Raw genomic sequence first — 24,084 nt, 5'->3', positions numbered from 1 at the left:
ACATTTGGGGTGTTGCGAAGACGGGGAATTGAAAACGGGACGGAAAACGGATTTTTTTTAATGCAATAAATATTAGGAGGAGGTCGGCATTTTGTAAACTGAAAAGGCTTATGAACGAGGGAATTTTAAGCAGAATTCACAAAGAGAACGGGAGGACATATTCAGAATCCACCGTTTGATATACTACATACAAATACACAATATCCACATGTATACATATATTTGTCTTTAGAGCAAAAAATACTGAAACATGTATTTATATCCAAAAGCGGATCCAACGCCGACGACCCCATCCCTCGTTTAGTGTGTTTCCCCTGACCTCTGACCTGTGAGACTGTAACCTTCCGTTCTGAAATTTATGGATCTTAAACTAATTGCACATGGTATTAATGTACTTTGTGCTTATCCCCCCGCCCCCTTTCCAACTTTTAAAACTTTGTATCAGTCAAGCCAAAAGCCTAGATCAAAGGGGAGGCGAATTTTATTTATATGTGTAAACTTTAACATGGACCTAAGATACCATTTTTAATTATTATAATTAGAAGAGTTCGATTATACAATCTGTTTCGTTTCGTTTCGGTAGGTTTCGTTTCGTTTCAGTGGGTTTCGTTTCGTTTCGGTAGATTTCGTTTCGTGTTTCGGTAGATTTCGTTCCGTTTCGTTTCTATTTCGTTTCGCACTTTACAGGTACCCACAAAACTACATGCAAAAATGATCTTACACACAATTTTTTTTCAATTATACTTTCTTCAACGACAAAAATTAATTTAAGCAGACAAATTAAAAAAACGTTTTCAAAAACAGCGTTAAATTGAAGTCGAAGCAAGAGGGTAACCCAAGTAACATTTTTTTTTAAAAATTTAGAACAACATGTTTTAACTTCAAAATTTTAAAAAGCAATCAACGTTCTTGGCGATAGAAAACAGTAGGAAAATTTTGGAGGGTGATACTGAAATATTTTCAAAAATTCCCGGTTTTAATGGGGACCAAAATGTAAATTACGGCAATTTTGATATAGAAAATAGAAATCATTTCTGAAATATAAAATCGCGGGGAGTTGGCAATGAAAAGAAAAAAACAGAACCAATATCTTCCGACGTACTTCAACAACTTACAGATGCTAAACAGATGGGAAACGGCAAAAAAAAACCTTATTTCATTATAAGGTAACAGTTTCCCTAAGGAAACAAAATAGCAACGTCAGATCTGTAAACATTCCCGTTCATACCATGAAGCCACGTAAACAAAGTTCCACTACTCTTACCAATTATATGAAATAATGAAAACGGGCGAGTTTGGTAAATCCGAAAAAAAATAATTCACTTATTTCCAATTTTAGTATTAATTAGCAACCCCTACAGGAGCTGCTTAATATTATATATACAAGTACCTGAACAAAACAGGGATAGATGTGACGAGTTTCTCAGCCAAGCAGTTGAGTTTTAAATATTGAAACGTCCATAGATTCTAGACCACAGGAGGGAATGTCCACAATTAATCATCCAGTTATCGTGACCAGTAATGGAATAAAGCTACAAAGCCCAGCCTTTAGCATGTTTCACAATGCCAACATTACTGGAAACATAACCATTAATGTAATTTCATTGAAGGAATGAAATAGTTGTTATATACTTTGATATGTTATTAACAAATCCATTATCTGATTTAACAAAGAACCGGATGTCGTTCTCTACACTGTGTTACTGTTTTAGTATGAATACTAATATTCATTAACATATACTGTGTTATAATAAATACTATTATTACATTTAGTGTGATATAATGAATATTATTATTCATTAAGATTTACTGTGATATAATGAATACTATTATTTATTAACATTTACTCTGTTCCAATAAATACTATTATTTATTAACATTTACTGTGTTACAATGAATACTATTATTTTTAGTAACATTTACTTTGCTATAACGAATACTATTATTTATTAACATTTACTTTGTTACAATGAATACTATTATTTATTAACATTTACTTTGTTATAATGAATGCTATTATATATTAACATTTACTGTGTTACAATGAATACTATTATTTATTAACATTTACTTTGTTGCAATAAATACTATTATTTATTAACATTTACTTTGTTGCAATAAATACTATTATTTATTAACATTTACTTTATTACAATAAATACTATTATTTATTAACATTTACTTTGTTATAATGAATACCATTATTTATGAACGTTTATTTTGTTATAATGAATACTATTATTTATTAACATTTACTTTGTTATAATGAATAATATTTGAGGCCTCTGCTGGTGGACTGTTAGTCCCTGAGGGTCTCTACAGCCCAGTAGCTAAGTACTTCGTTACTAGCTTGAAAATACTGATGTATATTTAATTGCTGTTATAAAAGTTAGAAATTCATTTCAAAATTAAGGATTATCTCCCTCATGCATAGCTCTTATCCTTGGACGAATTTGGCTCCACTTGTTTGGCACGTTGTTTTTGGCTATATTTAGATCTAAAACGTCATAGTTATTTCGGATTTCAAACATTTCGGTTGAGCATCACTGAAGAGACATTATTTGTCGAAATGCGCATCTGGTGCATCAAAATTGGTACCGTATAAGTTTTACATTATTAACATTTACTGTGTTACAATGAATACTATTATTTATTAACATTACTTTGTTATAATGAATACTATTATTTATTAACATTTACTTTGTTATAATGAATACTATTATTTACCAACTTTGTATTGTGTTATAATGGATACTATCATTTATTAACATTAACTTTGTTATTATGAATACTATTATTTATGAACATTTACTGGGTTGGTTTTTTTTGGATACTATTATTCATTAACATTTACTGTGTTACAATGAATACTATTATTTATTAACATTTACTTTGTTATTATGAATACTATTATTTATCAACTTTTTATTGTGTTATAATGGATACTATTATTTATTAACATTAACTTTATTATTATGAATACTATTATTTATTAACATTGACTGGGTTATAATAGACACTATTATTTATTAACATTTACTTTGTTACACACACAGACCCGTTTCCTGATTTAACAAAGGACCAGCGTGTCGTTCTCTACACCTTGTTATTGTGTGTTGATGATCACCGTGGTGTCGTTGTGGATGATGACGTCACTATGGGTGACATTGATGTCAGGAGGACACTGACTGAGTTGGAGGAGAAAGGACTGGTGACACGTTACAGTTACATTTTCCGCATTCGGCGAGATACAAAGATAATGAAATCTTACGGAGAAAATTGTCTGCTGAGTGACATAGACAAAGACTTCTACATGCAGGTCGCTTCAGATTATTCCCTATGTATGTATACATTAGAGTATCTCATTGAGGATACTGACATAGAACAGCCTGTGGACACCCCTATAACGGTGATGAGACTGATTGTGGAGGGAAGGATGTACGATGTTTTTGACAGTATTATGTCGTCTGGAGGTACTCGTTTACTCATTAGTTATTTCAAAGTAAACAAATTCAAATAAAGCACATTAGAGGTACGTATTTCCTCATTAGTTAATTCAAAGTGAATAAAGTACATTCTACAAATGATTAAAACATGATATACACGGCGTTGAGTGCTACTCACAAATTAACTTACTGTACGGATTCTGAAAATAACGTTAAATTGTGTTACTTGCGAATCATGGTTTGTACTCGCATGATTAAATATATTTCTTAATGTTTATATACGATTCATATGTCAAACGTTGAATTAATCTAATATATATTGTAAAAAGACCCATAACTTTAAAATCTAAGATGCATCTTCAGGATTTACACCTCACATTATAATAAATATATGATGATTAGGCTAAGTATATTTCAAATCACATTCAAAACTGTTTCATAATTAAATGAAACATGGGAAAAGAACGGAATGGGGGCTAGTTGCGTGGAATCAAATATAAATTGCACCTTAGGCAACATTAAACAAATAGCACACTTTACTTACTAGCATATATACCCCCTCCCCCGCAACACACACACACACACACACACACACACACACACACACACACACCAAAAAAACAACAGAAAACTAGTGAACAAAACAAATAACATTTTAATTAATTGCTTTGCATTCAAGTATGACAAGGCTATTATGTAATGATTTAGATACTGAACAATAAGATTTTCCCATTAAAATATCCAGCGATAGTAAACAAGTTTCCAAACTCTCTTCTTAAAGATGGAGTTGGGTAATTTTGAATGGGACGTCTGTCTGTCCTTAACACTCTATATCCTAATTGATAAAAAGGATGAGCGCATCAGTTACATAAAAAGTTAGCTTCAAGCCCTGGGTGTAATGTCCTGATATTTTGTATAATGTCCTAGCTGATAAGACATTTTTACAAAATTGATACATTTCTACAACACCCATATTAATTAAGTTTATGATGTACAATTATTATCTTTAACAATTTTTAAAAATTAATTTTCAATGTCATTTTAGGTTTAAAATAAACAAGGGTGTAATATTTTGAACTGGAAGGTACCTGGTGACATGATAAAGCATTTTAATGGTGATGGAAGGGGGTGGGTGGGTGTATATACTGTTTATAAACACTTGTATACAAGTAAAAACCGTATATAGATATAATTCATTTTCTTTGGTTATGTTTTCAATTATGGTCTACCTGATCAAACTACTATTGTCTGTCTCGTTCTCAACCAGTAATCTTTACAAAGTGTAGGGGTTGCCCCTCGGTCTGGTTTAGCATTACTTTGTGCGTTGTGGTCTGGATGACAGCACTTTGTTTTCATTCTCCTCCATTGCAACCCGAAATTTGCTCGATGATTTTCACAGATTTTTAGCGTCAATGTACATGTACTACTGTCCACGGAAAATATGCCAACTCTATATAGCAGAAGGATTGCCTCAGGCACGTCCAAATATTTACCGTATTGCCCAGGATTTCGTTCGGAGCATTGTAATAGTCGCAAGTGACATGATACATCCTTTGTACATCCATAATATGTCTTACGGCGTGAACGTGTTTGAGGGCGAAGCAAAAAATATTGGCATTAATATCTAGATCCATAACAGGACAAAAAATATTCCGAAATATTAGCACCTAACGTGTGAGGACAGAACTCAATTAAAGTATTCTAACGTACTAGACATTTTCGATCCGCCTATTCATTGAACGCGGGAAATGCTATGCAACTGATGTAAACAGTGTATTGTGGCGTCATATTTCGTGTCGGTGTTTAGCAAATATACCCTTCTGCACTTTCCCAAATTTGAAACAAAAAATCGCCACCCTTTTGCCATTGAACGCAACACAAAAATTCCCCTTTTTGTACCCCAATTACAAACGTCTGTTTCTTTTGTGAAGTTCGTTTTTGATCATAACCATGCAGTATTTGACCAGGTAAATCGAACAGATCGTAATTGATCACTTGTGTCTTATCCGATAATTGGAAGCACGTGATAACAGTAAACATCCATAGAAACTGTCCAAGTATGATATCATTTTCAAAAAAAGTTTAAACTACTTCAATCTCGCGGTTCGGTATGATATTGTGACAAGTTTTTCAATTTGAAAAAAAAATGGTGACCGTTTTCTTTTCATCACTATATATATGCATTTACCGTTTTGCTTTTACGGTGAACCGCTTAGAATCGGTACACGACTGAAGTGAAGCTAGATGCGCGGATTGGCACGCATCCTGTGTACCCCAAGAAGTATGAAGGGCCAGGGGTTATTATGAGCAGTTTGAGAAAAGCCATTTGAAACCCATGTCATTTCGAGGCACACCATTCCTTCACTGCTTTTATCACAAGAGATATGTAAGTTTTATTATGAATTTGTGTATTAATTTCCCGGCCATTTTGCACACACAAATACTTGGAAATTCATTGTTAGAACACGAACACGAAGTATTCATCTATGGAAATACCATTCTTAATAATATCTAGAAGATTGCTAAAATTCTTCTGATACGTCAAAAGTTGTTAGGTATATCTATAATTAGCGATATGTAAATCAGATAAACAAGAGAGACAAATCAATTTCGCAGAGATCGTGTGACAAGACTATTTTACCGTATCAAAATAAAATTTTAATCTATACGGGTAAAATATAACTTAATCCATATCAATTAACCATGATTCCGGTGTCAATTGACTCTGTGCAATATTTTAAAACAAGGCACAGAAATTCCTGAAACATCGCGCAGCTTCAATTAAACTTTCAAATGACGTTTTTCAGTGTTGATCTTCCGTACGAAAATTTTAAGTTATGGGGAATTGCATGTACATGTACTCGATCAACAGTTAACAAAAACAGGAGTTAGAATATTTTCATTTATGAGTAACAAATAACTTAAGGTAAGGTTTGCGACATTTTGACATGTAGCGAACAAAGTCATGTTGCATATCAGTATGTTCAGTAGGAATTTATCTTTTGAAAATTGACTTTTTAAAAAAGTAGCCCGTGTTGTTTTTTGACCAGATGGGCTTAATTTTGTGATGTTTTACATTTACGTGATCTTTGTACAAACGGGAATATTAGTGTTATAAAAACTAATCGAGGCAAACTTACGGATAAAAAGCTGGTAGAATTCTTAGAAAGAGTATTATCTATAAGATTATACTAAAAAATTTATTTTAAAACACAAAAAATAGTATTTTTATATCTTTAATAAAATTTAAATTGGTTGCCATGGCAACAAAAAAATGCATATTGACCACTTTACAAGGTCTACGTCAGAGAAATTTCACTTTAAACATAATATTTGGACCATAAACATTTAAGAAACCATATATAAAATTACAACCCACTGGGCTTTGTTTCCCTGGTAACAGATTAAAAAGAATTATTTGATTAATTGTTACTTTGTTTTATAATTGTACAATTTTTTGAAGAGTGCATTGAGCATTTTCATGAACAAACAATTCCAAATCACAAATCTTGACTTAAATTGTAAGGATGTGATGTTTAATACCCCGAAAATGCCCCTGTCTGAGGTACTAAATTTCCCTGCCCTTTTGAAGCTGCTCTGGGAATCACTATAAAAAATAATGTGATTTTCATTTTTCGTTGACTTTATAATATTTGTTTACATTGAAATTGGTTTATTACCCATAAAATCAAACCATATAAATTGCATTTAGATAAAACTATGAAATAAACAAAACATTGGTTAAACTCAACGTGGTCATTATTTCAGCTACTCATTTAATATATTAGATATAAAATGCCATCAGTGGATTTTTTAACACCCGAATTAATCTTTATAATTAATATCATTACATGAAATTTTGATTTCCATTTAAACTGCACTGCCACACCAGACTTGCATATCTTATCTGTGATTCCAAAGTTTTGCTTACATATGGCTTTGTCCTTAATTATAAATACATGCAATCAGAGCAAAACATCAATATTCTTTAAATTTAACATATATTTTGATGATATAGCAAAAAAAAAATTCTTGAATATTGTAATTATTTTATAAGGTCTCAAACTTCCATATTTACTGCTATGCATGAATGTCAATTACTAGTAAAAATTAAAACCAGTTGTTTCTAAAAATAGAAACACGTGAGGAAATACGCAAGTTCCGAGTTACCCAAAAGTTATTTCCCTTTGTCGAACTCTTCCGCATTTTATAACGTATGGTGGGTACACAATGTATACATTATATCGTAGACTGGCATTGTACGCAACGACTACGTACGATTAATGTAATAAAAGCGTAACTTTTGTTTATATCAATCACTGGTATGCATATTCTGGTCATATCAAGCATAATCTGTTTTAATAAGATCATCAAATTGGCTATTGAATCATTATTCGTTTCCTCTTCTACATGAGTAACGCTTTTATCAAAGGAAGATGGAAATTTACAATATTTGTTTGAGCCATTTTGTTATCCAATACTTATAGACTCACTAAAGTTGCCTTTTCCCTGAGATAGGATGGTCTCAGAAACTCTGGATATCATCTTTTAAGAAATAATACAACGATAGTTATTAGCAAATGTACCCACTGTCATCATATTTTAGGTCATAATTTACGGAAGAGTTTGACAAAGGGAAATAACTCTTGGGGAACTCGGAACTTCCGTATTCCAAAATACATTTTTCCTATCATGTTACACCCTAAATCAAAAAAAATAAAAAATATATAACGAAATGGAAAATTCCATCTACCCATCTGGACGAATTTAGTGATTTTGCATGTTTTCTCTGAGACATCCTCTCAAGATTCTAAGAACAAATAGTAAATAAAAACGAAGCAATTATGTTACGCGGGAAGATGAAGAGAAATTTTGATATACTGGTTCTTTTCTTTTGATAGAGATGAGAGCCTTCAAATGTCGTGGTTTATTATAACGGAAAAATTGGATTCCGAGGAATGGAATTACATAAAAGCCGCGACACCGAGCAATATGCCATCAAAACTTTTCCAGAAAGTAACTTACAACACATTCAATTTGCCGCAAGAATTAAGAAAATGCAGAGAGGGCTTAAAATATAAACGTAGACATCAAATTTAAATTGCAAAACTTTACGAACAACCTGAAAATTCTACTAAAAACTCTATCCCTTTTACATATTGTTAATCCGACCAATTGAGGCATTCTACCGCACACCATTGATTGATAGCTTCCATTCTAGGAGCGAAAACAAAGTAGTTAGTACCGCAAATTAGTGCTGAAAAATTACAATTGTTAACAAATTATCCACTATGTTTAAGGTTGTTGGTTTTAGCTCACCTGAGCCAAAGGCTCAAGTGAGCTTGTGTGATTAAAATTTGTCCGTTGTCTGTCGTTGTTGGCGTCGTCATCGTTGGCGACGTCGTAAACTTTTTTCACAGTTTCGACGTCTTAAGAACCGCTGGGCCAATTTCAACCAAATTTGTCACAAAGCAAAGGGCTTGCAAGTTTGTTCAAATGAAGGGTCTTGTCCCTTTCAAAGGGGAGATAATCACAAAAATGCAAAAACAAGGTGGGGTCATTTAAAAATATTCTTCTCAAGAACTACTGAGTCAGAAAAGCTGAGATTTACATGAAAGCTTCCTGACATAATGCAGAGTCAGGTTTGTAAAAATCATAGCCCCTGCGGGTGTTATGGGGCCACAATAGGAAATCAAAGTTTTACATACAAATATATGGGGAAAATCTTTCAAAAATTTCTTCTCAAGATGTAACCCTTTTTGTCACTAGAAGTGAAATCCAAGTTAATTTTCCAATTTTCATTACGAGTACAGAGTTTGCCAACAACTCTCTAACTCTATCTGCTTCTCTTGTCTTCTTCTCTTTCTGTATTCTCAAAACACTGCCAGAGCAATAGAACTGTCTATCCTTGTGCTAAAATACAGGTACAGAGGTTGTAAAATAGGACCTTTGCTGACAATTTGTTAATGGCGTAGTGATTTCAATCTACGGTATCACTACATGTGAGGTTATAATTACAACAGTTGCTTACAGAGCAATTACAAAGTAAGAGTTTCAATTTTCCGCATCCCCTCACATATAGATAGAGTTGTCAAAACAACAATAAACCAAGCAATGGTACAGTATAATGACCGATAATTGAGAAAAACAAAACAAACACTCCTGTACCTCGTTATCTTGTTACAACAAACCACTTGGCCAGAAAAGCTGAGATTTACATTAAGTCTTCCTGACATAGTGCAGATTCAGGTTTGTGCAGATCATTACTCCCCCCCCCCTCGGGGGGTGGGGGGATGGAGCCACAATAGGGAATCAAAGTTTTACATACAAATATATAGGAATTTTTGTTAAATCTTTTTCTCAAGAACCACTGAGCCAGAAAAGCTAATATTTACATGAAAACTTTCTGACATAATGCAGATTCACGTGTTAAAATCATGACCCCGGGGCTAAGATGAGGCGACAATAGGGGGTCAATTTTTACATACAAATATATAGGGAAAATCATTAAAAGTTTACATTCACATGAAAGCTTCCTGACCTAGTCCAGATTCAATTTTGAAAAAAATAATCATGACCACCGGGAGTGGGTTGGGATCAAAATAGGGATCAAAGTCTTGCATGCGAATATATAGAAAAATTCTTTAAATATGAGTGAAAGTGATTCAGGTGGGGGATGTGGCCAATGGACGTCTTGTTTATTTTAAAATGTGTTATATATATGTTTTTGTAATATATTCAACATGGAAGATGAAGCATTCGTCGCGTATAATATGTATAATGAACGGTGAGATAACGAACGATGATCAGTATAATATACACTTCTGTGAATTCAATCCTTTTACGTACAAGACAACCAAGCACAACTTTGGTGTAAGCCAGGCAAGCTTGTCGGGCAGCCGGCGTTTAATAACTTTACAAAAAATATACTACATACATGGTAACTGACTTGAACTAGTTTTATGCAAGTACTGAATCAAATAACAAAATGTCAACCCCCCCCCCCCATCATTGACGTTAAAAACCGCCCAGGTAAAACCATGGATGAACTATTTTTAAAAAAAAACTATGGAAAACTGTCCGAAAGCAAGTGTTAAGTAACGTCTAAGGGTGAATATAGGACCTTATCCATAATTAAATATAATAAAAAAGTGTGCTACGTGCACTTCGTGAGACTGGCTTAGAATGGCCTTACTCGTGATATCGACACGTTATATAAGCCTTCCTATGGCCACGCCTTGTATTACTACGCATAGGCATTCGAACACGTTCCTATCATACAACGTTTTCCGTCTATTCCGGCTGAACATCTATGACGCTTCGTTGTGGACGTCAACAACTTGAAATGTACGGAAACGTGTTGTTAACACAATTCAGCAATGTTACCGACCAAAAATGTAAATATAAGTAATAAGGTATCATTTTGAAATATTTATCAGGATATAAATACGGGTTGGTACATGATCAAATTTTCAGTTCAACTGATGTTGAAGTTGATGTTCAACGAAGGGCTTTATGGAATTTGATCACGTGATCAACCCGTATTTATATCCCGATAAATATTTTAAAATGATACCTTATTTCTTGAATAACGGTAATGTACAGTACATGTATATTGTATTCCTTGTTGGAGGTATGAGATTGATCGTTATTTTCACCTTTCATGTGTATGTGTAATTCAAACTTGTTTCATGAATTTGTTGGGAAAGGGAGAACAATAAATCAAGTAAATCTGAGTTATACAAATATCGTTGATTCTACAGTGTACAATGTATATTGATATATATGTATACAATATACACATGTAGACCTAGAGAGTGGGAGATGGGGGTACAAGGACGTAACATTGTTTTTACAATTGGGGGATGCTATGACAAAATATATTTCGACAAGCCTACCATCCTAACGTTTGGTCTAGTACAGAGCTATCGTTCAAAGGTATGTATGTGTGGGTTTCTTTGTTCCAGAAACCCAAGATGTAATATATAGAGCACTTTTTCAGGGCTGATGGCACATTATTTAGAAATTTCAGGATAACTTGAGTTCGTCTGCTCACATGGAGCGTGGTACACTCATGACATACAGTAAAGCTTAAAACCACTTTCTTTTTATGGCAATTATCTGGGTCCCTTTATGCACTACTCACTAACCATTTGCAGTGAACAAAATTACATTTGCAAATCGATAAGTTTAACTTAATCAAAAGTCAAAACGAATTTTGCATTGCGAAAGTGTAGACATAATAAGATTGTATTTTGTTTAACGTCTCTCTCAAGAATTTTCACTGATGTGGAGACGTCACCAAGACCGGTGAAGGGCTTCAAAGTTAGGCCTCTGCTCGGCGTTTACGGCCATTGAGGGTTCTTTAGCGTGTCACACCTACTGTAACACGGGGCATCCGTTTTTAAGGTCATATCCGAGGACCCGTGACATTCACACCTGATGCGATGGAACTATCTGTTTTAACGACTTAGACCTGGGATTGGAACCCGGCCTTCCGCATGCAGGGCGAGCGCTCTAACCTCGAGGACATCGCGGCGGTGTATAAAAATTGTTAAAGAGTTTACAATGCTCTGTTATTAAACATAGTTGTCGGTTTTGGTGTTTTTACTGAAGCAGTCTCTATAGTTATTTCGGTCCAATTTTTGTAGTTGGAGTTGATCCCTTTAAATTGTAAAAGTCAGTCGTTGATTATATAAATAAGACTCTTCGTAAAACTCCAGTAGTCGCACCCTTTCTCTAACAACTTGAGATCGGTCACAAATTGATCAAGGGTTTCTCTATTTATGTGATATCTACTATGTATTTTGTATCTATTGTATACATGTATGTGATTGGTTCTGGACTTTACACAAGCTTCAAATTTTTCAAAGTTTTCGATCCTCATCTTTTACAATTCGCGTGAAATATATATGTCACACCCTGTTTGTCCAACCCATATCATCACACATAGGACTCAAGGCGGATGTGACCTGTTGACGGGGGATGCTCACTCCCCTTAAGCACATCATCCCACCTCCGGTGTGTCCAGGGTTCCGTCTTTGCCCAACTATCTATTTTGTATTGCTTATAGGAGTCATGAGATTGATCACGGTTCGTTATCTTCACCTTTCACATGCACACCTTTCAACATCCTTTTTCGCTTTAAGGGGTCCCAAGAAAGTTAAGTTTACGTGTTGCACAAACGATTTCCACTGACCTTCTAGATATTCACTGGTCCAGTCCGTCACAGGCATTGGTCCAGATAACCCCACCACCACCACCAAATCACCCATTATCCTCCTGTGTCTGTGTTACGGACAAGATATATGTTGATGGCTATTATCTAGTACGATATTTTAAGATTTAATGTGACACCATGTCATGTTTATGCTGAAAATAATTCATATTTTACTAGGTTTTTTGGGGTGGGTGGGGGTGGGGATCACTTGTCAAAAACTAGAGAGGGTCATATTGAATGCAGAATTGACGACATACCTAGTATTAAACCCTTCATACATGTAACAACCTATGAGGTGACCGCCCAGTATTCCGACGGCCCAATAGTCTGAAGGGCCGGTATTCCTGCGGTTCGATAGTCCGACGGGCCGGTATTCTGACAATCCGGTAGTCCGACAGGCCAGTATAAATGAGTTTGTATAATTTAATCATTAAATCATATCATAAAATGAATGTTGTTGGGTTTTTTCCAGTCAATACGATGATTTAGTTATCTTCGAAGTACAGTATTCATCTAGTCCTTTGGGCTCGGTGAATATTGTACTACTCAGGCGGCTTAATCACTGTATTGTCCTCAAAAACAGCAATATTGGTATAATGTGATATTTTTGATTAATTTGTTAGTCACTGGTATTTGTTAATTATATTGCAAAAAATTGCAAAATAAGGCGAAATTTGGTTATAATTTTCATTTTTACTAAGAAATCAGAGAAATGGAAAATTGTTTTAAAAACAGCATTCCTCCTATCTTTCAAACATCAGCTTACACCACAAGTATGTGTTTGAGTAACAGGGATTCTGATAAGTTGGGTCTGGTAATAGTGGGGGAATGATGTTCTACAGCGGAAAACCGAAAAAGGGGGTGAGTAAAAGTCTTACAAGCATACAAATATTTACAGTATTAGCTGACATTATCTTAATATTTATGCTACAGACATTATATATTTACTAGGAATGGAATAAACATGTTGTTTCTCGACTGCATTTCCTAAAAATAACTTTGATATAAACTAGTGTTAACATTTTCTTCGTTACGGACGCCATTTAATGGCATGACATTGTAATTTACAATCCCAATCGGTTACTTAGTGATATTTTGAGTTTTATTCCAATTTTGTTTAGAGGGAATATTTACCAGCATAATATACTTGATTTGTAATATCTTTTTTAATTGGGGCAATTTCACGTCTTATCGGTACAACTTCTTCTACAATTAAGACACTTCTTATAAGATCTTGACTCACCTGGATAACGACACTAGAGCTCTATTTTTCCTTTGTTTGCTCTTTGCTTTTTAGGCTTTTCTTTCCTTTTTGCCAACAAACATGGTTATTGCAAGTATTATGAATGTATAAATGAATGGTATTTTTGCCAAATCAGACCATTGATGTGAACAAGTTCTTTTTTTTTTAATTTTACTTTCTGTACGCGAAAGCTTATTGTAACATTCATTTTATTTTGATTGATTATACAGATTAAAACTAACAACACGTGTAGCAGTCTTTCATCATCGACCAAAATATCATTTGCTTCATTATCTTCTTAGTAATTTCATAGACTACTTAATTCATATTCATACTCAACGATCTAGTCAGTTAGATCTCAAAATGATGTAAGAATTTTATCATGTCAGGGATTAAGACACGGAAACACTTTTATTAAACATAACATGGAAAGGCAATAATTACTTTTTTTGAAGTTCTGTTTTGGCCAGGTTTCAAAGCAATCCGGTTTAAAGCTTGATGATGTTTGTCCGTCCGTGTAAAAAAATGTTGAATTTATCTGCAATAGTAAGGGTCATTTACTACATATTTTGCTTGTACTTCATCAGTTAGCAGTTTTGATTTCCATAAATACCGGGTTTCTCTGATTTACTTCACACTTTAATGATTTTGGTCAGAAATTCATTGTCTGATTTATAATCCGATCGTGTCGATTTTGGCGGTTTCTGATAATTTCCATAAAATAATGCCTGACATGAATAAATTTTAGCTCTATTAATTAAAACTTTTGGTTACGGTCAACTTGTCGGACTATAGGACCGTCGGACTATTGGACCGTCAAAATACTGGGCTTGACCCGGTATAATTAATGCATTGAGTTAAACTGTGCATATACCATATTTAAAAGAGAAACATGCATTACTTTATGAGCCAAAACCTGGTAACCGATTACCAAGCACTGGTATTTTACAAAATTGATCTACTCTGATTCATAAATTCTAACATTAGAATTAAAAGTATTTCAAGTCTTGTGTATACCATAAAGCGATACATGTTTCTCTTTTAAATATGTTATATGCACAGTTTAATTCAATACATTAATTATACCCCCTTGGTATTCGTTTGTAACAAATATTGATAGTAACATAATTACATTAGAATAATCATATTATATCTAGATATCACTTATATTTCGAATTATTCCTTTTCTGCAGTTGTATATTGTTTTGTTCTTGATATCCGAATTCCACGTTCTTAGTAGCTTTCATTTTAGGTAACCCACGGTCCTTTGTGCCCAATTTCATTCACTCGTTGTTATGATGGGCCGACACCTTGATATAAGTTTGGAAAAGTCGCATGCGTTTCTGCAGAACAGGTGTATGTTACTGCGGAAGTGTTCTAATAAAGAATGGCGTTTTTTATTGACCTATTTATTTTTTGAACAACGCTTTGATATATGTTACATTTTTACGACCACGAAAAAGATAATGCATGGTACTTTCGACTATGATTTTGAATGTCAAGACCTTTGGACTATACATTTCGCATAGCAAGGCATTCTGTAATTAGAAGACAGAAAATCAATAATGTTTGACAAGCGGTGTATGCTCTAGACACCACGCCATCAAGCCGCACGTACACGGACTACACGAGAACTGAACATGGTCATAACATGTCAGACTGCAGGGGCGGATCAGGGAAGTTTTGACAGGGGGAGCTTCTACCATTAATTCTGACATTCAAAAGGGGGGGGGGTTACCCCCAAAATGCGTTATTTTTACCTGTTTTAGCATTTTTTTCTGACGAAAGCAGTGGGGGATGGGGGGCCCATTTCTGGAACCTCCTCTGGATCTGCCCCTGAATTGGAGCATGACATTGAGTGAACTGTTGTCAAGATTGTAGGGCTGGGGGAAAAGGGAGGCGTGTATAAGCCGTATTTAATGTTTATTTATGTCCAGATTGTAATACAATATGAATCCCGAGAATTTTAGAAGTAATCTATAAAGAAAAAAAAAAAAACACCTGGAAAGAAAAGCACGATGAAACCGTGTGATGCTGTAAATAAATTCAGGCACGTTACATTTTCTTTCTTTTTTGTTTTGTTTTTGTTGCTTTTCTCAGGGGGGCACCCGAAGGAGAAGTTGGTTTCTCAATTGTCTGAAAATCTTATCATGCAAAATTCAAAAATGAAATCAAAGCTCTAAATCCTGGATTTTTGGGGTAAAGGGACAAGGGATGATCTTTCATTCCAAAACTTTGGTTAGTTTGATTATATTTCCACTACAATTCATTATTTTTGAAGAAAGTTAGGAACCAGCCTATAAATCGAACTTTAAAATGGCCAACTCTTAATAGTAGGAGGAAAGAACGATATCCGAAAACAGTGTGAGGCTAGCCCCTACCTCCACCCCTTAATGCTACGTAACTAAATGTAGGTCGAGCTACTCAATGCTTTAAAACTTGATCTAAATTAAAAAAAAAACAACATATTTTTGAAATATTGAATTGCACATGAAAAAAAAAAAACCACCCAAACAAACCAGTCCAAATTTCAACGGAAATATTACATAAGATACGGATATAATATACATTTACATGTAATTGACATTGTCCAGGCGCGGATCTAGAAAATTTTCGAGGGAGAGAGGTGAATCAGAGGATTAGGTTGTCGATATCATGATATGTATTTTGTTATTTCATATCGTTTGCATTTGGTTATATAGATTGGCTTCCAAATAAAAGCACTGTTTAAAAACGAATTTGAAATGACAAACGAATTTACAACGTTGATTGTTAAGGGTGTCACAAATAGCTTTCATCAACACCCCCCCCCCCCCCCCTCCTCTTCAAACTGAATTTGATTAATTTGGAAAATAATGATAATTATTTTGTGGAAAAACTATGTTGGATGACATAGACTTACGGGAGTTTTTACCACCCCCCTCCTCACCTAACTATTGGAACTTAGATTTGTATTTGTATCCTATAATCAATTCCGTATTGATATTCCCTGAAAAATATAGATGTCATACTCCAATCTCTCTCTCTCTCTCTCTCTCTCTCTCTCTTAAACCAAAATCAAAAGTGCCCCCCTTCTAGATTCGCCAATGAAATGTACATGTGCTGGTTGCACATGTAATATATGCATATCTAAATGTGTTTTTGTTCTCCAAACTTCAAAATATGCATTACAATTAATAATGAAGAATTGATGATATACTAGAGATATCTTGATTCAGATCTTAATAAGTAAAGGACTAATATTTAAATATTTTATTACATCATAACCCAACACTGCCTGCGAAAAAAATCACAGAATGGACACATCAATAAAATCAATGACTGAAATTATTTTACAGTCACATTATTTTTCATATATTACAGAAAACAAATTAGCTGGCAGGGGAAATAACTTACGCAGTATAAAAAAAAATGTATCCTGTTTAGAAGTATTTTTATTGAAATATAAAGTTCTTACCACGCGACTTCACGAAAACTGCCAATGTCAGAAATTTTCACGTGCAACGTCACAGAAAAGAAATTTTATTCAATTGAGGCGAAGTATATCGATTGATCGGACAAACATATTTTTGTATCGATCAATCGTACAACCGTAAACCGGGTATAGCTTGTTGTTGACTGTTGACTACCAATAAATAGTTAATTCATAACATTAACGATTCTTTTCACTTAGTTGGTTCATCTTTGGATTTGAACGAAATTTCTATAAATTCTGCCAGCCTTTGCGTTGTAATTTTCGCGCACCTTTTAGCTAGGACGTACTCTACATCGTCATAATGGCTGACTTTCTTTTAAAACATAGATGAAAATATAAATATGAGCAATATTTGTCTATTCATTTTTTAAAATCATTGCCTACCTGAGTAGCTCAGTGTGTAAGCACTGTGACTACAAAGAGAGAGAGAGAGAGAGAGAGAGAGAGAGAGAGAGAGAGAGAGAGAGAGAGAGAGAGAGCTACGTTGGCTACTGAACTCTACATCGCGGGTTCGAGTCCAGCAAGGGTTTTATTTATTTTTTCTTCCCGATTGTTTTCTACTAATGCCTCGTTCACACGGATGCGCATTAAATTTTACTTTGCATTAAATTTGATGCGAAGTAAAATAATGCACATTAAATTAATTCGAATTAAATAGCGTTCACACGGCGGTAATATTTAATGCGAAGTAAACTAATGCGCATCAAATTCGCATGCATCTCTAAATTAGGCCTAAAGGGCGTGGGAAATGAATTAAAGGATATATTTTATTGTTGAAAATTATTTTCATAAATATTTGAATATTGGATAGATACAGAATCCATTGTTCAAAATACTAGGCCTGTATATAGTGTACATGTTTACAGTTTACATGTACATGTAACTGATCTACACACAAGGAGTGCTGTCGTGTTTGTTTTTCGCACAAATCTAACATTAATATATCTAGCTGACCACGGTATGATGCATGTGACCCAAATTTGCCATTACGCATGTGTGTACATTTAATGCGAATTAGCTTCGCTTTGTGTTCACACGGAGCTAATGCGAAGTAAATTTAATTCGCATTAAATCGCGATGTAAATTTTAATTCCAAGTAATCTAATGCGCATTAAAATCTCCGTGTGAACGCGGATCAGATTAATTCGCATTAACTTAGGTTTAATGCAAATCAAATTCTTCGTGTGAACGAGTAATAAAACTGCATTTTTTTAATATATAAAGTAAAGAAAGTTTTTAATTTCAAAATATTGTTGTACATATCATCCAATTTTTATCCATATCAAATATCTCTGATGTAGCATAAGTACTTAAACAAAGGAATTCTTTGGAAAACCTTTTCTTAAAATATGTAGTTATTTACATTTACCAAAATCTTGCCGGCCCATAAATTTGGTGCTTGCACCAATGTTTCATGTAAATATATGAATTATGAAATATAAACCGCAAGAGACGGCTACTGGGCCTATTTAAATGTATGTAGTAGTTACCCCATACAATACTGTTGGTTATGTGCAGATACTCGATGGGCGTGGTCATAATGACAAAAGTGGGGCGTAGCTCCCGAGTGTTATTATGACCACGCCCATCGGGCATCTGAACATAATCAACAATATTATATGGGGTAAGTGACTTGTACCATAGTTTTCAACTTTACTATTATGTATTATATTTTATTATTGCTTTCGGAAACGTGGTCGCCTGTTTACAATATGATGCCATTTGTTTTGTTTGTTTGGCTGTTTTTTGGTGTGGGTTGTTTTTTGTTTTTTGGTGTTTTTTGTTTTTTTCTTGTTTTTGGTGTGGTTTTTTTTTTTGGTTTTTTTTTGTCTTTACATTACACCATATATCTCTATTAAAATGACTTTCTATCACCAAAAATTGTATGATCATTTATTATTAAAAAAATATATATGTTTTTGAAATGCATATAAATGTTAGGACTGTTACTTTTTGATATATATTTCTCACATTTACTCATTTTACGACTTCTGTTACCGGCATTTGCTTCAAAGAATTGAAATTAGATGTAATTAAAATTCTAAGAACCCATATTTGTGAATTTTTCTGTTTAAAACTTTAGCAACATATTTAATTGATGATGGTGGTTACTCTTTTAGAAATCCTATTTTATATTTTTCATTGTAATACATGTACATATTTTGACTAATTTCGCTGAAAAACATTTACATGTATATGTAAAACGTATACGGTACCAATTTTGATGCACCAGATGCGCATTTCGACAAATAATGTCTCTTCAGTGATGCTCAACCGAAATGTTTGAAATCCAAAATAACTATGAAGTTTTGGAGCTAAATATAGCCAAAAACAGATATACAATCAATTAAAAAAAATCGGTGAAATGTAAGTGAAAAAAAAGTCTGATTGACCACCGCTGCTCACCCCGTCCGCAAAACAAGTTTATCTCTCAAACGCGTTCTTATCACGTGACTGGGTCTTTTAGAAAAAATCTTTATAAATTATACCTGTATTTCTACTTACACGTGTTTCTCAGCTTGTTCGCACACATGGAGGAGAATATGGAAATAAAAAAGTCTTTGGGACGAAACCATTGACGATATTGTCTTGTCTCAAACTTCAAATGAGATTGAGTGCGGATATTTGTTTGGAAAACTTAGTCTGAGCTAGTTACATGTATATTGACAATTTTGATCTGAAAGAACTTCATACAGTGGATAGTGATGTTGTTGTTTTGAGTTTGTGGGCGGGGTTTGAAGAAAAGTGTGGGTCATCTACAGATAACCAACACTTTTAACAAAAGAAAACATGCTAAACTATGGTACAATATATGGAAGGTGAAAATAACGAACACTGATCAATCTCATAACTCCTGTAAGCAATACAAAATAGAGAGTTGGACAAACACGGACCCCTGGATATGTTATAGATTGGTGGAAGTACATTAAGAAAAAGAGAATCGGATCTCGCTCTCCTCCAGTAAATACCGACGAGTAAAAAAAGACTCGTTGACTTCTCAGAACTTTTGATAATAAAAGATAATTCAATATCCACTTACAACACTCAAATGTGTTCAGAACAAGGCACAATGATATGTAAGACGATAATACAGTTTATTTCTAGATCTGTTGTGAACATTGCATACGATCGTCGAGAGTGCATATCATGAACTTAGTGAACGGCTTTTAAATCTTTGACCCGGATATGGCTTTTTAAATGTTTGACCCAGATCTTAGTGTCCCTTCCGGTTCTTAGTGCAAGAATTCCCGTTATAGCCACTTCTCAGTCAGAACCAGTTCAATTTAATAGGTATTTTGAAAGTTACAGCCTAAATAGAATGTAAACAACATATTCTATAATGATATTGCATGTATACTTTTAAGTATTTTCATGACTTTGTTGCAAATATTCTCATTACTACATACGTACATAAAAATTGCGATATCTTCTAAATCTTTTCCTTAAAAATGTGGTATTGAAAATATCATTTAGCGCCCGAATCTCTCATACATTGTATGGAGCATAGTTAAATTTAACAAGATATATATATATATATATATATATATATATATATATATATATATATATAAACACAATACAGGTTCTTGGGTCTTGGACTTACTTTGCACTCATTTAGCAAATAGTATAATTTAAAACTGTGAATGGTAATTTTGTTTCACTGTCTACCTTCTGACTATTTTGTTTAAAGTTATCGTTTTCAAATGAGTTTTTATGTCGATATAGATATTCATATGAATTTTCATCAAAGTTGACAAAACAAAGAGAGAAAATTCTATGATATGGGTTAAAATCACGTATTTCACGAAAGAAATCAGAGTGGAGTTAGGCTAGGGGGCTAGGGGGCGAGACACCGTGTAGCTACTGAGTGCGCATCTGGTGCATCAAAATTGGTACCGTATAAGTTTTACATTATGACCCCTGGGTCGAGGCCTCTGCTGGTGGACTGTTAGTCCCCGAGGGTCTCTACAGCCTAGTAGCTAAGTACTTCGTTACTAGCTTGAAAATACGGATGTATATTTAATTGCTGTTATAAAATTTAGAAATTCATTTCAAAATTAAGGATTATCTCCCTCATGCATAGCTCTTATCCTTGGACGAATTTGGCTCCACTTGTTTGGCACGCTGTTTTTGGCTATATTTAGATCTAAAACTTCATAGTTATTTCGGATTTCAAACATTTCGGTTGAGCATCACTGAAGAGACATTATTTGTCGAAATGCGCATCTGGTGCATCAAAATTGATACCGTATAAGTTTTACATAGAAAGGTGTATATGTTATAGTGTTTTGGACATATTTTTATTTCTATTATAAAAATGAATTATGTGATAATAATGACTATACACATTGCTTAAAAGAAATAAAAAGGTGGTGATATTGCAATAATTCACATGCATAGAGAATAATACGTCAGAAGCCGTGTTGTATAGCATAGAATCCCCCTCCCCCGCATAGACCCCACCCCCAACCCCGAAAAAAACGGGCCTGGGGTAGATATTCCTCCGGGAAAGATGGACCTAGCATAGAATTCCATCCTAGGAAGAATTAACCCGGGCCCAATCCGCCCCTGGGAAAAACCGTCCCAGTATAGAATTTTCCCCTAAATGACAGTACGCTTTTTTCCCCTTCTTACATTTTAGCTATGATATCCGTTTCCAGTTCTATTACTGGAACTCTCTTATTATCTAGACCCAGGAAGTCTTTTTTTTAAATTTTGAGCAGGGTCTGGTTTATCACAATCATCATCTTATGGGATTTTTAAAGGAAATTATTCAAATCGTGTAATGATATATCAAAATTCATTCAGACATCTTAAGTCTTTTCCGTTATTTACTACGAGAAGGGGAAATTAAATTACCTTTATTTATACAGTGCATCTATTTTACTTTTCAGATATTTAAAAAGAAGGGGACATTCTATACCGGGACAGTTTTTCCGCCGAGGGGAAAACTTTATACTGACTGTACATGTACATAGGGGGGGGGGGGGTATATGCTTAGGCGCCGCACCCCCCTTTGGGGAAAAATCTATCCCTGGCGCATTTTTTCAGGGAAGAAAGTCTATGTGGGGGGAAAGCCTATGCTACAACACCGGTATCTCGGGTAAAACACGTTCTCATTGCGGACTGAATATCGCCTAACTATAACTCAAAAGGTAATATATATCGACAAAAACTGATAAGTTTCTATCGTAAACAGATATGATATATCTGCCCCAGTTTTACGGCGGAATGTGTTAAAAGACCCGGATGTCGTGTTTATTTATGTAAAGAATATAATATTCATTTACAATATGTATTATCAATTTTATTTAGCTTCGTTTATTAGACTAGTTTAATTTATCAGAGTTTTATCATATATTAAAATCATTGAATGTAAAGAGGTTCGTGATGAATATTGTGAAATAGTGTCTTGGGGTGGAGGTAGTTTTAAAAAAAATGAGTTATATCACAAATTTTGTATATATATATATATATATATATATATATATATATATATATATATATATATATATATATTGTATATATCGATGTAAGCTAGAAATTATATTAATGTATCTATTTTTAAATCATACAATACATTTTTAGCTATCGGATGTCGTGTGGAATTGGACTAATTTCATCACTAAACGGATTTAAAGACAAATGCTATGAAACTATGTTTTCCAACGAATAAAACAACATGCAGCATGATTGTGTCTTAGCCTGCCTATCTTAAAATAACGAGAGAGAGAGAGAGAGAGAGAGATCTTCACTTTTTCATCGCCATAATCTTTTTTTTTTCGCTGGTCCGGAATTTGGATAAGGATATTTCATATCTGTAGTCACGTTGAGATGAAAGGAGTTCCAACGCAGTTTGTGAAACAATATTTGGGCATTGAGACATTGAAACGCTTGTATGACACTTATCAAGTGCAATGAGGATAATCCATGTATCTATATTAGATGCATTGTACGTGTAGTGTCCCGTTTTGAATTCTATTTTATCTTGAATCGGAATACAAATAGAGATGAGATGTTTTTTCTTGATATGTTCCACATGACAACTATGAATAAACAAATGAGACGTTATGATAATCTGTTAATTCAGAAGCAATTGTGGTTAACACGCTATGTAGCACTCTCGCTTTCATTACATTAATAACAGGTGAAAAATTAAGCGATGGCTGCGTTTTCACAATATGTTTAGCCCTTTGGCTTCCTAAACTAAGATAACTGTTTTATGTGTTACAAATACTGGTTACTATTATTGTATGTATTATAACTTTAACGCACATATGTACGTGCGTATTTGTGATAACGTGATCGTTCAAGGATGGAATTGTATATCAATATTTTTAATGGAATGTCTAGTGGACTACAGTATAATATTGTCCTTCATTTTACATAGGTTTCGGTGTTGGACGGTTCCATATGGAGTTCACTAATACGAAGTTTGAGACGTTTATACAAGAATGGTGCAGGATGAAGAACCTAGACCCTATAGCGTGGGCAGATGGAATTTCATACGAGGAAGCTGTACGATTTGTATCATTATATTCAATCCTAGGAAGATTTGAGAAAGGTCAGTTTTAAACGTGTGACATCAGCTTACTATTCAATTAATGCAGTTGTGCACCATTAAATCAAATCCCCATACCTTAGATGGAAAACAAATCAATGTTCTGATTAGTTTAATCCGTTTATTATTTCGCTAATA

The 24,084-nt window shown here is 34.0% G+C and overlaps 1 protein-coding gene across 1 annotated transcript in view; it reads left to right on the top strand.

Annotated features, from left to right (window-relative positions):
• LOC125677879 (uncharacterized) overlaps positions 1 to 24,084 on the top strand; it is a 102,693-nt gene that overhangs the window by 10,353 nt on the left and 68,256 nt on the right. The window contains exons 4-5 of the mRNA XM_056159125.1: positions 3,057 to 3,473; positions 23,776 to 23,949. Of these exons, the coding sequence (XP_056015100.1) occupies positions 3,057 to 3,473; positions 23,776 to 23,949 (591 nt within the window). The remainder of the gene's footprint in view (positions 1 to 3,056; positions 3,474 to 23,775; positions 23,950 to 24,084) is intronic.

The sequence above is a fragment of the Ostrea edulis genome, chromosome 3, assembly GCF_947568905.1.
Source record: "Ostrea edulis chromosome 3, xbOstEdul1.1, whole genome shotgun sequence".
NCBI classification, from domain to species: Eukaryota; Metazoa; Mollusca; class Bivalvia; order Ostreida; family Ostreidae; genus Ostrea; species Ostrea edulis.
This window is presented reverse-complemented; position numbering and strand designations above follow the sequence as displayed.